Source organism: Canis lupus, chromosome 7 (genome assembly GCF_011100685.1).
Source record: "Canis lupus familiaris isolate Mischka breed German Shepherd chromosome 7, alternate assembly UU_Cfam_GSD_1.0, whole genome shotgun sequence".
In the NCBI taxonomy this organism is placed as follows: domain Eukaryota; kingdom Metazoa; phylum Chordata; class Mammalia; order Carnivora; family Canidae; genus Canis; species Canis lupus.
The window spans coordinates 38,522,580-38,540,914 of NC_049228.1; the positions used below are offsets into that span (position 1 = coordinate 38,522,580).

The 18,335-nt window shown below is 39.1% G+C and overlaps 1 protein-coding gene across 4 annotated transcripts in view; it reads left to right on the forward strand.

The window, feature by feature from the left end:
* LIN9 (lin-9 DREAM MuvB core complex component) overlaps positions 1–18,335 on the forward strand; it is a 79,224-nt gene that overhangs the window by 3,679 nt on the left and 57,210 nt on the right. For 2 of the 4 annotated variants that reach the window (XM_038542814.1, XM_038542815.1), the window contains exons 2-4: positions 3,158–3,190; positions 5,691–5,785; positions 7,087–7,191. In XM_038542814.1, coding sequence (XP_038398742.1) covers positions 3,158–3,190; positions 5,691–5,785; positions 7,087–7,191 — 233 coding nt within the window. Of the gene's footprint in view, positions 1–16; positions 55–1,846; positions 1,943–3,157; positions 3,191–5,690; positions 5,786–7,086; positions 7,192–18,335 lie in introns of those variants that run through there. The other 2 variants (XM_038542816.1, XM_038542817.1) reach the window with 2 other exon arrangements.

Sequence of the window (18,335 nt, forward strand, 5' to 3'; positions counted from 1 at the left end):
TCTCCCCCACTAGAGTGTAAGCTCTCAGCAGAGGCCTCCTCTCTGTGCCTTCAGGTAATCCCAGCCCACAGAATAGTGCTGTAGCAGTCATTCAGTGGGTACTTTGTTGTTGTTTTGATTGATCAAAGTAATGGTAGCAATACGCATGATCTAAAAATTAGTCATATGCTCTGTGCATTGTTCTCTAAGCACTTTTACATATGTAACTTGTTTAATCCCCATTTTACAAATGATCAGCGGCACAGAGAAGTTAAGTAAATTGCTTAAGTAACCCAGCAAAAAGAACCAGTATTCAAACACACCTCCAATGTGTGCTCTTAACCCTTAGGCTACACTGCTTCTCAGAGAAAAGGTTGAGAGTGGTAGGTCAGAATCGCCAGGACAGAGTCTTGCCTTCATGGAGCAGGAATGAATATCCTTGGGGCTTGGACTTCTTCCTGCAGATCTCTGCTCAAATATCACCTTTCACAGAAGCTGATCAAGAACACTTCTTAGAAAAATAGTCTTCTGTCTCCCAACTCCCCGCCCACATTCCTGTTATATCCCCCACCCCCTCCAGTGCTCAACATCACTTGATGTATGTATTTGTCTGTCTCCCCTCACTGGAATGTAAACACCATGAGAGTGGGGACTTTGGTTCTTCTGTATGCTGTCCTATACCTAGTGCCTAGAGCAGGGACTGGGGGGGTCCTATGGCACTACATATTCACAGGGATGAGTGGATGCTATTACTTTTTCTAAAACTAGCCATGTTTCTTTTTTTTAAGATTTTATTTACTTATTCATGAGAGACAGAGAGAGAGAGGGAGAGACACAGGCAGAAGGAGAAGCAGGCTCCATGCAGAAGCCCGACGTGAGATTTGATCCTGGGACTCCAGGATCACGTCCTGAGCCACCCAGGGATCTCCAAACCATGTTTTTTTTTTGTTGTTGTTGTTTTTTTGTTTTTTTTGTTTTTTTTGGTAGCTACATGGATATGTGCCCTGTCCAGTAGCTGCTTCCCAGTTGTGCTGTTCTGTGTGAGGCTTTTTAGCTAGACTCTGCCCCAACAGTACTGCTTCTGCTTCTCATTAAACCAGCTTGCAGTTTGGAGACCGCTCAGGTATCCTATTACCTGGTCTCCATATCTAGGCAAGAGAGTAGAGTGAGAGCAAGGGTGGCTTTGGTGTTGATGGCTTATCTGTTCTACAGGCTTCTCATACTGCCCTGCAGAGGGAAAGTCAGCTGAAGCTTAGGGATCGGAGTGGCATAAAAATATTTCATTGCCCGAACTGCAGTACATTCTCATTGCTTCTCCTTTAAAGTGTTGTCCATTTGTAAGAGTTGTAAATCATGCTACTTCTGGTAAACACCAAGAAGAATTAATCTGTCTTCTCTGATTGTTTTTCCCTAGTTAGTATTCTTCTTTCTTACTTTATCCCCTGGGATCATCCTTTATTTATTTTTATGTTTTATGAAATGCCATAATGGATTGGCTTCTTAGAGATATTTACACACATCCTAACTTGCCATTTAAAAATTTGTCTTTTCTCAGTGCAGGTAAATGACCAGCCTTTCGAATAACATTAAGTACAGCCTAATCTTAGATTACATTCTATCAAACATAAATGGATGTCATAGTACCTAATTTTAAAAATGAGGAATGATATGTAATAGTTTGACTATAATAAGAGAAAAAAGCGTTCTAAACAGGTTTTTTTTTTTAAGTTAAAAGAGGAAGATTTCACTCATCCAGAATTCTGTGACTAATTTTTATTTTGGAGCATGGAAAGGGTTTTTTTTTTTCCTGTTAATTTTTTTGATGTTGTTGAGCTATAATTGACATTTAATGTTGTATTCGTTTTAGGTGTACAACATACTGATTTGATATATGTGAAAGGATTGCCTCACCTGGGTTAGTTAACACCCATCACCACACTTGGTTACAAATTTTTTTCTTATGGTGAGCACTTTTAAGATCATTCTTAGCACCTTTCATGTCTACAATACAGTATTTTTAACTGTGATCGCTGTGCTGTACATTACATCTCCAGGATTGATTTATCTTGTAACCAGAAGTTTGTACCTTTCAACTGCTTTTACCCATTTTGCCCACACCCCCAGCCCCCACCTCTGGCAACCACCAGTCTGTTCTCTGTATCTAGGAGTTCAGGTTTTGGGGTTTGTTTTTTTTTTTTTAAGATGCCAAATGTAAGCGAGAGAGATCATCCTTTATTATTTTTCGAATGACTTGGACTTTGCAATATCCATATCCAATTCTGAGATTTTAATTTAGTACTTTTTTTTTTTTTTTTTAAAGATTTTATTTATTTATTCATGATAGTCACACACAGAGAGAGAGAGGCAGAGACATAGGCAGAGGGAGAAGCAGGCTCCATGCAGGGAGCCCGATGTGGGATTCGATCCTGGGTCTCCAGGATCGCGCCCTGGGCCAAAGGCAGGCGCCAAACCGCTGCGCCACCCAGGGATCCCTTAATTTAGTACTCTCCCAGTCTCATAAAAATGTATTTCCCTGTGGTTTCTCCTGCTTCCCTTCACCCATAGATCCCATCCTTTATTCACACCAGACCCTGTATCCCAGTGTGTCTTCAGAGTGGGCCTGAGGGTTACCTTCAACAGAACCCCCAAGCACCTTTATTAACAATACAGATTCTGCTTGCATGAGGAGCTTCCTGCTTATTTTAATGTACACTAAGGGTTGTTTTCACCTGTGAACCCCTCCATTGGTATGCTAACCCCTCTTGGCTCTTCTGAAATCCCTTTTCCAGCTTGGGTCTTGAAAGGTTGCACACACCTGCATTCTAGAGTTTCCGAGGCACTTGTTGCTTGATAACAACAGCGCCCCTGGATGATTTTTGTTTGCTCTTCTCTCCACTCTATTACCGCTTCTGATCTTTGCTTCAGTAAATGTCAGTTCCTGTCTCTTCTTCTCCAGCACCAGAACATTTCTGGATCCAAATCTCTCCAGCTCTTCCTTACCTTATCAGACTTCTGGCTGATAGCTTGAATGGCCCACTGGTTATTTCTATTTGCACATCCCACCATCACTCCAGCCTTAGCACTACTAAAAAATCAGATGGGTCACTCTCACCCTGTAGCCCAAGTTCTTTTTCTCTCACATTAATTATGAAATAATATTGATTTGTTTTAATTGCAGGCTCTTCAGCAAAGGCCCTTGTCAGTTTAAAAGGTAAGATCATAGCACGACTCTGTAGGTATGGCATAAGCTAGAAATTTAATTCATTAAATTGATTTGGATATAGTGTTTCTCTTTACTGTCAAAGTTAGCATTCATTATAGCTTTTAAGTATTGGTTTTCACTGATGATAATTTTAAATTCATGGGTTGTTTTAGAAGAATTGGTCCTTGGTTGTTGGAAATTATTAAGAAATTTATTTTTCTGAGAAATACTGATTTAAAAAACTTTTTTCTTTTTAAAAATTTTTATTTTTTTAAAAGATTTTATTTATTTGACAGAGAGAGGGAGAGATAGTGTGAGCAGGGGGAGGAGGGCAGGCAGAGGGTGAGGGAGAAACAGGATCCTCACCAAGTGTAGAGCCCAATGTGGGACTCAATCCCAACCTCGGGACCACTACCTGAGCCAAAGGCAGACACCCAACTAACTGAGCCACCGAGTCCCTCTTTTTAAAAATTTTTAAAGTAAGTTCTTGCCCAGTGTGGGGCTTGAACTCATGACCCAGAGATCAAGAGTCGCACACTACACCAACTGAGCCAGCCAGGCACCCCAAGAACTTTTTTTTTTTAAGATTTTATTTTTAAGTAATCTCCACACTGAATATGGGGCTTGAACTTATCACTTTCCTTTTTTTTTTTTTTTTTAATTTTTATTTATTTATGATAGTCACACACACAGAGAGAGAGAGGCAGAGACATAGGCAGAAGGAGAAGCAGGCTCCATGCACCGGAAGCCCGACGTGGGATTCGATCCCCGCTCTCCAGGATCACGCCCTGGGCCAAAAGCAGGCGCCAAACCGCTGCGCCACCCAGGGACCCCGAACTTATCACTTCTTATCAAGAATCACACACTCCCATGTGCCAGTCAGATGCTCCAAACCCCAGGAACTATTTATTTTTATTTCTTTAAAGGTTTTTATTTTATTTGATGGAGAGAGCCAGAGAGCACGAATTGGGGGAACGGGAGAGGGAGAAGCAGGGAGCCTGATGCAGGGCTCGATCCCAGGATCCTCGGATCATGGCCTGAGCCAAAGGCAGCCACTCAACCAACTGAGCCACCCAGGTGCTCCTCACCAGGAACTTTTTTGTTAAACATTGCAGATATCTTACTAGAGTAAAAGCATTTATTGAACAGCTGTGCTCAGCTGTATTTTTGTTTGAGTTTATTATTATTTTTAGAAATTCTGCTTTCTAAGTAATGATGCAAGTCTCTTGAAATAAAAGAATGATAGTATTTTTCTTTATCTGAGAGCAGAGTTATACATATGCCTTGGTCTTGTTCTTTCTTTCTGGAAGTACTTTAGACCAACTTTCTTACTGTGGTTTGTTTTGAATTTTTGCTTGGGCAGGGTTCTACTGAGTAAGTAAATCTGGAAGCAAACTGTGCTCAAAAGTTCACTAATACTTTTAGTTTTTAAAGCTACTATGTTGTGCTTTGGACTGGTGATTTATCAAATCAATTCCTGGCTTGAGAACACCTACCTTCCAGAACTACCCTAATTTATTTGCCTAGCTGGATCAGTCCTGGTCCATCTCTTTTCTTTTGTACTTAAAAGGTACGTCTGAAAAAGTATTTCATTATTCTTTTCCTCTCAATATCAAAACCATTTTTCTTTTCAAAACAATAAATATGTAAGTGATATATTTCTTACAGAAAAAAATTAGTAAATGCTGATGAACAGCTAGAAGAAATGAAAATAACTATCTTGTGTGTCTTCATCCTGGCTTTCTGTGACTTTCTCTACATAAACATATCCTTTTTATAAAAATTAAACTCACTGTTCTGTATTTTCATAATATGTCTAATCAATTACTTGATTGGAATTTTTTTCTGGTTGCATACAACTCTGAAGACATTTCTTTGAATCAAGGAAAACAGAAACACCCACACATTTTATTTTTGTATATCCATGGTTTCACTTACTAAAGCAGGAAACATTTAGAAATATACTCTAAATTCAAGGTTAGAAGCTTTTTTCCATTTTTCCACTGCCCTGTTTTTTTTTTTTTTTTTTTTTCCACTGCCCTGTTTTCAATCAGATTATACTTAAGCTTCTTAGCAAATTAGAATAAAGAAATTACTAAAAATACAAAGAAGGAAACCACACACACTTTCTTCATTCATTCATTCATTCATTCATGAGAGAGACACAGAGAAGCGGGCTCCTCACAGGGAGCCTGATGTGGGACTCGATTCCCAAACCGGGATCACACACACTGCTCAGCCACTAAGCCACCCAGGTGTCCCCCACACATACTTTAATATGAGAATGTAATACTTTCACGATGCAGCGCCTTGTCAAATTATGTAGAGTTTGACCAAAAAAAAAAAAAGATTTTTCATTTGCAATAAACCAAAATTACTGTGGTTAGTGTATTTTTTCCATATTGGTAAATATTTCATATATATTGCTATTAATAGAAGGCAGTGTTAATTGTATAAAATCCTTTGACCTAAACTTAAATCTTACTAGTAGTAATTACTTATATTACAGAGGGAAGCTTATCTAACACATGGAATGAAAAGTACAGTTCTTTACAAAAAACACCTGTTTGGAAAGGCAGGAATACGGGCTCTGCTGTGGAAATGGTAAGGAATTAATTTTTCTTACTCTTTAGAATATGATAACTAAATTGTTTGTATTTATTGTCACGTGCACAGTTCTTATACGACAGTAATAGTTTTCCAAGGTTCTCCCCAAACCCAAGTGTTTGAGGTTTTTTTGCGTTTGAGTCTTTAAGTGCCATTGAGTGTAGCGTATGAGATCAAACTTAGATAAATGGTCTGTAGCCTTTGATAATCTGGTCATCGGTAAGCATTTGTTAAGTAATTGCAATTCTTTAAATAGGCAGGGCAAAAAACTCTAACAACCCCAAATAATACTTTATTTAGAATATAAAAAAATTTCGCATGATTCTGGTCCCTGCAAAAAGATGTATAAATAAGTGTAAGATAACAAAATCCCATGAAGATCAAGGATAATTACATGTAGGGTAGAAGGGTAGAAGAGACTTCTTTCAGGGCTATGGAGTATTAAGGCTCTCAGTGGGTTTAATTTCAAGAGTCAGGACCTCTGGCTTTGACCCAGTTGGATGCTGCTCGTATGTTGCTAGTCCTCTGTAACCTACCTCCCTTCCGACTGGGCATGCAAGTCTGTCTGAAGTTCTGGCAGAAGAATTTGAAACAGGATGTTGGTATGATTGGGATATTATTTCTATTGTTCTTCTGCCTTTATGAGGCCTCTGAACCTAGAATGGATGGTAAAATTGTTCATATTACAGAGCCTTAAGTGTATGATGTCCTTTGGGTATTTCAGCAAGTTAGTTCTAGTTCTGCAATCTAGTGTAGTCTATACTCACTTACCAAATACCTGTTACAGGTACCTTGTACTTTTATTCACAGATGGAAATTCGTTAACAAATTTTGACAGTGCATATAGTGCGTTATTATACATTGAGATTGACTCTCTAGAGTGATTAGTAACTTTGTCCAGCTCAGGGCCTATGCAGCAGACACAGCATGCAATACACCCAGCTGCTTTTACTCCAAGCACTAGCATAATGAGAACTGGAATTTCCAGAACTTGTTTTCCTCTTGTCACCATTCAAGGCTGCTAAGGATACTAGGGTTCCAGTTTTAATTGTCAGCTAGGTGTTTCATTTAGTCATCAGCTAGATGTTTCAATTGTAAACAAATTGCATACATATGTACTACTTTGTAAATCTAAGATTATTTGTATTCAATGTGGTATACTTTGTATTACCCATACTTATCCTTCCAGGCTGCTGATGGTCCAGCCTTAGCTCTATCTCCCAAGTGGAGAAATGTATTTTGGAATAAAAATGGGGAGTGTTCAGTCTTTTTATTAAATCAACAAATTTCTGTCATAGCCTTTCAGAAATTCAAAGCGAAGTCGACTCTTTTCTGATGAAGATGACAGACAAATAAATACAAGGTCACCCAAAAGAAACCAGAGGGTTGCGATGGTCCCACAGGTATGTGTGTCATTAGCGTTTGGTTCCATGTGAAAGGAAGTGAGCAGTTGCTCAGCATAATAAAATTTATGTTTTAGTGTTCTATTACATGTTGAGTAACAAGCTATTTTTCTTAAATCAGTGCTCCAACTCGGCTCCTATGTTCGTCACCTAGAAAGGCCATTATTTTATTGATGGACTTTTTCCAGGAGTAGAAAGCCAATTCTCAGTCTTACAAATGCACAGTTTTAAGCATGGAGAGGAGAGATGGATTTGGCAATAGGGAATCAGTTTGGAGTTTTTCATGGAAATGAGAGGGTGAATAACACTTTATCGCTGAGGAAAGTATGTTGAAGACTTCCTTATCTAAAAGAGGAAACTATAGCACAAGATCGCATCATAGTTTTCATTTTTGGCACTCTTTTTTTCAGTAAGAGATTAATTTATTTGATTTCCTCTCCTCATTATTGTTATTTTTTAAAGATCTCATCTAATTATTTGAGAGAGAGAGAGAGAGCAAGCACAAGCAGGGGGAATGGCAGGGAGAGGGAGGAACAGACTCTCCGCTGAGCAGGGAGCCTGATGCTGGGCTCCATCCCAGGACCCTGGGATCATGACCTGAGCCGAAGGCAGAGACTTAACAGTTTGAGCACCCAATTTTTTCTCTTTAGTTTTTTTTTTTTTAACTTTTTAAAAAATTGAAGTATAATTAACACACAGTGTTACATTAGTTTCAGGTGTACAGTACAATGATTCAGCAATTTATACATTACTCAGTTTCATCATGATAAGTGTACTCTTTTTTCTTTTTTTTAAGATTTATTTATTCATTTATAGAGAAAGAGAGCAGGGTGGGGAGGGGCAGAGGGAGAGAGAATGTCAAGCTGGCTCTGAGCTGAGCACAGAGCCCGATGGGGGGCTCGATCTCATGACCCCAAGATCATAACCTGAGCCAAAAGCAAGAGTTGGATTTTTTTGTTTTTGTTTTTGTTTTTTTAAGAGTTGGACTCTTAACTGACTGCATGGCTCAGGCGCTCAATAAGTGTACTCTTAATTCCGTTCATGTAGCTCACCCACCCATCATCCCTCTGGTAACCACCAATTCTCTACATTCAAGAGTCTGGGTTTTTTTTTGTCTCTTTTTTGTTGTTGTTTTGTTTTGTTTCTTAAAATCCATGTATGAGTGAAATCATATGGTATTTATCTTTCTCTGACTTCATTTAGCATTATATTCTGTATATGTCTGTCCATGTTGTTGCAAATGGCAACATTTCATTCTTTTTTATGGCTGAGTAGTTTTCGTGTGTGTGTGTGTGTGTGTGTGTGTGTGTGTGTACTACCTCTTCTTTATCCATTCATCTATGGAGGGACACTTGGGCTGCTTCCGTATTTTGTCTATTGTATGTAATGCTGCAGTTAACATAGGAACCTATCTTTTTGAATTGTTTTTTTTTTTTTTTTAAGATTTTATTTATTTATTCATGAGAGAAACAGAGAGAGAGAGAGGCAGAGACACAAAGGGAGAAGCAGACCCCATGCAGGGAGCCCAACGGTGGGACTCAGTCCCGGGTGTCCAGGATCATACCCTGGGCTGAAGGCGGTGCTAAACTGCTGAGCCACCCAGGGATTCCTGAATTAGTATTTTTATTATCTTTGGGTAAATACCCAGTTGTGGGATTATTGAATCATAAGGTAGTTCTATTTTTAAAAAAATTTTTTTTTTGAGCAACCTCCATACTATTCTCCAGAGTGGCTGCACCAGTTTGTATTCCTAGCAACAGTGCACATGTGTCTGTAAGCTACCCAGGCACCCTGTAATTTAAAAAAGTTTTTTAAACAAGTTTATTTATTTTAGAGAGTGCAGAGAGGTGGGAGGAGGGATAGAGGAAGACGAAGAGTCTTAAGCAGACTTCACACTGAGTGCAGAGCCGAAATTGGGGATTAGTCTCATGACCCTGAGATCACAACCTAAGTTGAAACCAACAGTGATGCCCAACCGATGTACCACCTAGGTGCCCCCTCTTTTTAAAAATTTTTGAAAAGAATTTATTTATTTTAGAGAGAGACTTGTATAAGTTATTTATATATTTTGGGTTTTTTTTTTTTAAGATTTTATTTATTTATTCATGAAAGACAGACACAGAGAGGAACAGACACAGGCAGAGGGAGAAGCAGGCTCCATGCAGGGAGCCTGATGTGGGACTCGATCCTGGGTCTCCAGGATCAGGCCCTGGGCCGAAGGTGGCGCTAAACCGCTGAGTCACCTGGGCTGCCCTTATTTTGGGTATTTACCCCTTTTTGGCATCTTAAAAAAAATAATAGTGGACACGTGAGAATCAAAGAGAAGAATAAAAATTATGTAAGGAAAATACTATTTTTAAAAATAATGTAATTTTTCTCTTGTCAAATTTATTTATTTATTTATTTATTTATTTATTTATTTATTTATTTAAAAGATTTTACTTATGTATTCATGAGAGATAGAGAAAGAGAGGCAGAGACACAGGCAGAGGGAGAAGCAGGCTCCATGCAGGGAACCCGATGTGGGATTCGATCCCGGGTCTCCAGGATCACCCCCTGGGCCGAAGGCAGGCACTAAACCGCTGAGCCACCCAGGGATCCCACTTGTCAAATTGATAATCTCTGATGTAATTATTGCCTTCTTCCCTTTCTTCTTTTTTTTTTTTTTTTTTAAGATTTTATTTATTTATGACACACACATGCAGAGAGAGAGAGAGAGGCAGAGACACGGCAGAGGGAGAAACAGGCTCCATGTAGGGAGCCTGACATGGGACTCGATCCCAGGTCTCCAGGATCACGCCCTGTGCTAAAGGCAGCGCTAAACCGCTGAGCCACCCAGGCTGCCCACTTTCTTCCCTTTCATTTGTTTCTAAAAGTGGTATAAAATTATCCATAGGAGGGATCATAGTAGGGGTGATTTTTCTCTATCAGGATTTGGCACCAAATAAAATAAAGGCATGACCAGCAATATTTAACAACAGTTAAATGAATAACACTTATTTCTGTATTGACTTTAGAAGAGCTGTGTTATTAGAATAATTTAGATGCCTTAACTTTGTTTAGATTTTAAAGTTTCAAATAGTGATTTTTTTTTTAAGATTTTTTTCCTCTCCAACTATTTATTAGGAAAATTTTCAAACTGACAGAAAACAGGTCTTTATGACTCTGAAACCATCTTGCCCCATCTCTGTGCACTCTCCTTCCCCCAGGTACATCACTCCTTCCAGAGGTAGTTTACAGAGTGCTTTCTATTTCTGAGCCACACAGAGCAGGCAGGCATAAGTAAGACAAACATGATACAAGACTGCTTCAGATATGTGAGAAGGTTTTATATCCTGTGAGTTTTCTCTTTTCTTGTAACTTTCCTATTTCTATCCACTTTGATTTATGTGGTGTGGCTTGTTCCCTTCCCCTTCTGATCTGAATCTTGAATCTGTTCATTTGTGGGTTTCTTTAAGGAGCCCTGTCTGGAACTAACTAGTTGTAAAAACCAAATTTGACTGAGTACTTAGTGTGTACCAGGCTCTGTTTTAAGCCCCGCATATACATGGCTTTGATTTAGTCTTCAACAACCCTGATGACCTAGGCTACTGCCTTATTTCCCGTTTTTCAGCTGAGGAAACAGACATGGTGAAGTATCCTGCTCCCGATCCCAAAGATTGCAAGCGAAGGCTAAGAGGCGAATGGCCGGCAGCCTGTCTCCAGGGCCTCCTTTTTTGTGTTGTCCTAATAGCTTTATTTTTATTTATTAATTTTCAAGATTTATTTATTTATTTTAGAGCAAGCGAGCAGGGGGAGGGGTAGAGGCAGAGGGAAAGGGGAAACAGACTCCCTGCTAGCTCGGAGCCTGATGGGGGCCTCGATCTTCCCACCCTGAGATCTTGACCCCAGCCGAAACCAAGAGTCACATGCCCAACCCACCGAGCCAATCAGGCGTCCCCTAACAGCTTTATTGAGATAGGATTCACATACCATACGTTTCAACCATTTAAAGCATACTATTCAGTGTTTTATTTTTTTTTTTTTTTTTTTTTTTTTTTTTTTTTTTTTTTTTTTTTTTTTATAAATTTTTATTTATTTATGATAGTCACACACAGATAGAGAGAGAGAGGCAGAGACACAGGCAGAGGGAGAAGCAGGCTCCATGCACCGGGAGCCCGATGTGGGATTCGATCCCGGGTCTCCAGGATCGCACCCTGGGCCAAAGGCAGGCGCCAAACCGCTGTGCCACCCAGGGATCCCCTATTCAGTGTTTTAATATACGTACAGAGTTTGTAAGCAATTTTAGGACATTTTCATCACCCCCCAGAAAACCCTGTACCAGTGACTCTGTTTTCTCTCTGTTAAAACTACCCTACAAAGGGCAGCCTGGGTGGCTCAGTGGTTTGGTGCCTGCCTTCAGCCCAGGGTGTGATCCTAGAGACCTGGGATCGAGTCCCACATCCGGCTCCCTGCATGGAGCCTGCTTCTCCCTCTGCCTGTGTCTCTGCCTCTCTCTCTCTGTCACTCATGAATAAAAAAAAAAAAAAAAAAAAACTACCCTACAAGGGTGGTTGCTACAGCTGGGATATTTACATTTAAACTTTGGAAGATGCTACTAAATGTTCATGGAAGTTGTAGTAATTGATACTTCCACTAACAGGGGATCTTTAATGGTTTTATAGCCAGGGAGTCACCAATACCTTATTGAAATAAAATCTGGGTCAATAACTCAATAGAAAAATGACACTATTTCTGATAATAGTGTTTTATGATAATTTGGCTATTTGGTTGTTATTCTAAACCACTCCTAGAATACAGAAAAACAATTTTTTTAAAGATTTTATTTATTTATTCATGAGAGACACAGAGAAAGAGAGAGGCAGAGACACAGGCAGAGGGAGAAGCAGGCTCCATGCATGAAGCCCGATGTGGGGCTCAATCCTGGGACTCCGGGATCACACCCTGAGCCAAAGGCAGACACTCAACCGCTGAGCCACCTGGGTGTGCCACAAAAAAAATTTTTTTACATTAAAAAGTTAATTTTTCAAAGTACAGTATGCTATCCTGAATTGGATTCTGGGACAGAAAAAGCACATTAATGGAAAAACTGAAGAAATCTACATGAGATCTGTAGTTTAGTTGATAGTATTGTACAGTGTTAGTTTCTTAATTTTGACACACCATGTTTATGTAAGATGTTCACGCTAGGGAAAGCTGGGTGAAAGGCATATTAGAACTCAGTACTATCTTTGCCACTTTCCTATAAATTTACAATTTTTCCAAAGCTAAAGGCTTTTGATAATAAAAAATTATTTACCTATACTAATTCTCCAGATCTACATCATTAACTGGTAACCACTGGAATTAGTTTGATTAGCCTTTTGATCTTTTTTTTTTTAAGATTTTATTTATTTATTCATGAGAGACATAGAGAGAGAGAGGGGCAGAGACACAGGCAGAGGGAGAAGCAGGCCCCATGCAGGGAGCCCGACGGGACTTGATCCCGGGACTCCAGGATCACGCCCTGGGCCGAAGGTGGCGCTAAAACGCTGTCACCCGGGCTGCCCAGACTTTTAGATCTTTATAGACCTTTCTTAAAAGTTTATATGTGTGTTCATAGAAAATACATGGTAGTTTTTTTCTCATGGTAGTTTTTAATGTTTGTAGTTTTAAAATTATAATATTTTCATGATCATATGTCATGCATCATTCTGTAATTCAGTTTTTCATTTAAAAATCTGGTTTTGAGATTTGGCTGTGCTGATTGATTTAGTTTGATAACAGATAGGCAGACTTCAATCTTTTGTTTCTTTTTCCTGTTATATATTATGCAGTCTTATGATACCGTAGTTTATACATTCTCCTATTTATGGGCATTTAAGTGGTTTCTAAGGTTTTACTATTACAGACAGTGTTATAGCGAATACCCCAACCAAGCATGTTTGTATAAATTTGCAAGTGTTTTTTCAAGGATGGATGCCTGAAATGTAGAATTGCTGGATCATAGGATATGCACATTTAAACAGTCTGAAGTAGTACTAAATTATTCTCCAAGGACATTGTACTGGTTTATACTTTCTGCCAACAATATATCATAGTACCTGTTTCCCCAAATGCCTGCCAGCTCAGTATATAAACAAACATCTGAGTTGTTGCCGATCTGATAATAGCATCTCCCTGATTCTAGGTGGCATTTCATCTATGAGTGATGTTGAGGTACTTTTCACATGGTTTTTTTTTTTTTTTTTTTTGAGATTTTTTATTTACTCATGACAGACACACACACACACATACACACAGAGAGAGAAGCAGACACAGAGGGAGAAGCAGGCTCCATGCAGGGAGCCGGATGTGGAACTCGATCCCAGGTCTCCAGGATCACACCCCAGGCTAAAGGCAGCACTAAACCGCTGAGCCACTGGGACTGCCCTTCGCATATGTTTAAAAACAATTTCTTGGGATGCCTGGGTGGCTCAGTGGTTAAGTGCCTGCCTTCAGCCCAGGGCCTGATCCTGGGGGCCCGGGATTGAGTCCCACATTGGGCTCCCTGCATGGAGCCTACCTTTCTCTCAGTGTCTCTTATGAGTAAATAAATAGAAGTCTTAAAAAAAAAATTCTTTCCCATAAACTGTTTGTCTTTTGTCCCTATTTTCTAATTCGTTTGTAAGCATTTTGTATATATTAATATTAGCCCTTTGGCTGTTTATATTGGTTGTAATTTTTTTTTCAGTTTGTAGTTTGTCTTTTGACTTTTTAAATTTTTCTACAGACATGCAGGATTGAAAAAAAAATGTAAAGGTCAAATATAACTGTGTTTTCCTTCGTGTCTTTCTGGGTTTATACTTAGAAAGATCTTCTCTGGTCTAAAATTATATCTTTTGGGCAGCCCGGTGGCTCAGTGGTTTAGTGCCGCCTTCAGCCCAGGGCCTGATCCTGGGGGCCCAGGATCGAGTCCCGTGTCGGGCTCCCTGCATGGAGCCTGCTTCTCCCTCTGCCTGTGTCTCTGCCTCTGTGTGTGTGTGTGTGTGTGTGTGTGTGTGTGTGTGTCTGTCATGAATAAATAAATAAAATCTTTAAAAAAATAAAATTATACCTTTTAAATTCACTCATTTATTTCATTTTTTATTAATCCTTAAATTTTCAATCCATCTGGATTTATTTTGGAGTAAAAGATGAGGTAAATCTGCAACCTTGTTTTTTTTCCAGAGGACTACTTAGTTGTGCTAATAACACTGAGGAAGTAATCCATCTGCATCACAGCTAAATTCCTTTATATATTTGGGATTATTTCTGATCTTTGTATTTATCTGTATCTAGTATGTCTCTGTATGTGCTAGTGTCAGATTGTCTTAATGTGTCTTTATGTAGTGTTAATATCTGGTGAGTCATTATTACATATTCTTTTTTAGGATACTTTCTCCGTAGGAACACTCTCGAATCAACTTGACTAGGAAAAAAATCCTGTTGGGATTTTTCTTGGTATTGCACTATTATGAATTAATTTATGCTATGTGACATATTTGTAGCATTGAAATTCTCTGTCCAAGAACTGGTTTTAATTTCACTTATTTTTTTTTTTAAGATTTTATTTATTTATTCATGAGAGACACAGAGAGGCAGAGACAGAGGCAGAGTGAGAAGCAGGGAGCCCCATGTGGGGCTCAGTCCAAGGACCCTGGAATCATGACCTGAGCCAAAGGCAGATACTCAACCACTGAGCTACCCAGGCAACCTGAGAGTAGAAATTCTTAATTTTAATGAAGTCCATATTTTCTTTTATGGATCAAGCTTTTGTGTGCTTTAGCTAAGAAATCTATGCCTAACTCAAGGTCACAAAGATTTTTATATGTTTTCTTCTAGCAGAGTGGTGTTTTTATTATTTATTTATGTATGTATGTAGTTATTTATTTATTTATTTTTAAAGATTTTTATTTATTCATGGAGAGACACACAGAGAGAGGCAGAGACACAGGCACAGGGAGAGGCAGGTTCACCAGAGGGAGCCTGTTGTGGGACTCGATCCCAGGACCTTGGGATCATGACCTCAGCCAAAGGCAGACACTCAACCACTGAGCCACCCAGGCGCCCCAGAGTGGTGTTTTAAAATCAAATCACACCACTACCTTGCTTAAAACTATGCAAGGAGGGCAGCCCAGATGGCTCAGCGGTTTAGCGCCACCTTCAGCCCAGGGCATGATCCTGGAGACCCGGGATCGAGTCCCATGTCGGGCTCCCTGCGTGGAGCCTGCTTCTCCCTCTGCCTGTGTCTCTGCCTCTTCTCTGTGTCTCTCATGAATAAATAAATACAATCTTAAAAAAAAAAAAAAACTATCCAAGGATGGATGCCTGGGTGGGTCAGTGGTTGAGCGTCTGCCTTTGGCTCAGGGCATGATCCTGGAGTCCCGGGATTGAGTCCCACATCAGGCTCCTTGCATGGAGCCTGCTTCTCCCTCTGCCTCTCTCTCTGTCTCTCATGAATAAATAAATAAAATAAAAAAAAAAACTGTCTAAGGATTTTCCCTCATATTTAGAATAAAAATCTAAACCCCTATTGCTGATCTACAAAGCCCACCCAAGCATTCCCTAGTTCCACTTATTCAAGCCTCAGTGTCCCTCTGTAGACTAAAATATTTTTCCAAAAAAAAAATAAATAAATAAATAAAATAAAATGTTTTTCCATGTTGATCTTGCACATTTGTTTAGTGTATTCCTGGGTGTTTAATACTTTTGTGCTTGTCATTTTTGCTTTCATAAACAGGATATTTCTTCTGCTTTTTTTTTTTTTTTTGAAAGTTTTTATTTATCATGAGAGACACAGAAAGAGAGAGGCAGAGACACAGGCAGAGCGAGAAACAGGCTCCATGTAGGGAGCCCGATGCGGGACCTGATCCCGGGACCCCAGGGTCACTCCCTGAGCTGAAGGCAGACGCCCAACCACTGAGTCACCCAGGCATCCCTTCATCTGTTTTATTATCTAACTAATTCTCCCTTATATAGAGAAAAGTAATGATTTTTTTTTCACTGTTTCCATGATTTTTTTTAAGATACTGATTTTTATATGTCAGCCTTGTATTTGCCCACTTTATTAAATTCTCTTACTATTTTAAATGATTATAGTTGTTTTCTTGAGTTTTCTAGGACAGTCTTATCACTTGCAAATAATGGCTTTTATCTTCTCCTTTACAATTATTAGTTAAAAAATAGTAGTGATTGTCAAGTAGTGATCTTCTTCCTCTAATGACAGTGTTTTGGATCATAACCTGAGACAAAGGCAGATGCTTCACTGACTAAGCCACCCAGGCGCCTCTGTCTTTTGTATCTTAACATTGAATGTGATCATGACTTTTGGATTGGAATGAGGAGAAATAAATTTTACAGGTTAAGAAAGTATCCATCTGTTTTTGTTTTCTTGGTCAGTAGAGCTAAAAGCCTTGTCAGTTTTGTTGACCTTTTTTTTGTTGTTGTTGTTGACCTGCATTTGGCTTAGGTCATGATCTCAGAGTCCTGGGATTGAGTCCCGCATCAGGCTCCCTCTTCAGCCTGAAGTCTGCTTCTTCCTCTGCCCTCCCCCCCCCCCCCCCCCCCCCCCCCCCCCCCGCCTCGTGCACACACTCTCTCTCTCTCTCAAATAAATACATAAATAATCTTTTTAAAAAATAAATTGAGACAACATTGACATAACATTGTATGTTTCAGGTACACAACAGATTTGATATTTGTGTATGTAGTGAAATGATCACTATGTTGAGTTAACATCTGTCAGCACAGTTATAATTTTTTTTCTTGTGATAAGAACTTTTAAAATCTATTCTGTTAGTGACTTTTAACTCTGTAATATATACTATAGTCACCATGCTGTACATTACATCTCCCTAACCTACTGATTTTATTTTATTAATTTTTTTAACCTACTGATTTTATTTATTTATTTATTTATTTATTTATTTATTTATTTATTTATAATTTATTTTTTATTGGTGTTCAATTTACTAACATACAGAATAACCCCCAGTGCCCGTCACCCATTCACTCCCACCCCCCGCCCTCCTCCCCTTCTACCACCCCTAGTTCGTTTCCCAGAGTTAGCAGTCTTTACGTTCTGTCTCCCTTTCTGATATTTCCCACACATTTCTTCTCCCTTCCCTTATATTCCCTTTCACTATTATTTATATTCCCCAAATGAATGAGAACATATAATGTTTGTCCTTCTCCGACTGACTTACTTCACTCAGCATAATACCCTCCAGTTCCATCCACGTAACCTACTGATTTTAAAACTGAGTTTGTGCCTTTTCACCCCTTTCACCCCATTACCTAGCAACCACCAGTCTGCTCTTTGTATTTATGAATTAAGTTTGTGTATGTGTGTTGTTGTTGTTGGTTTTTTTGGGTTTTTGTTTGTTTTGTTTTTCAGGGGAAGTTTTTTAGATTTCACATATAAGTGAGATCACCTGGTGTTTGTCTCTCTCTTAGTTCACTTAGCATAATGCCCTCAAGGCCCATCCATGTTACTGCAAATGGCAAGGTTTCATTCTGTTTTTATAGCTGAATAATATTCCAGTGTGTGTGTGTGTGTGTGTGTGTGTGTGTGTACCACATTTTCTTTATTTCTTCATCCAGTGATGAACACTTAGGTTGCTTCCATGTCTTGGCTATTATAAATAATACTGCACAGAGCATGGGGTGCAGATATTTTTTTCAAGTTAGGGTTTTTGTTTGCTTCGGATAAATAACCCAGCATTGGAATTATTGAATCATAAGTTTTAGTTTTAATTTTTTTGAGGAACCTCCTTATTGTTGTTCACAGTGGCTGCACTAGTTTGCATTCCCACCAACAGTGCAGGAGAGTTCCCTTTTTTCCACATTTTCACCAACACTTATTATTTCTTATCTTTTTGACTCTAGTTGTTCTGATAGGTATGAGGTGATATCCCACTGTGAATTTGCATTTCCCTGATGATAAGTGATGTTGAGTATCTTTTCATGCACCTGTTGGCCATCTGGATGTCTTTGGGAAGGTGTCTCTTCAGACCCTCTGCCCATTTTTTAATTGGATTTGGTTTTTGTTTTTAAAGATTTTATTTATTTATTCATGAGACACACAGAGAGAGAGAGAGAGGCAGAGACATAGGCAGAGAGAGAAGCAGGCTCCATGCAGGGAG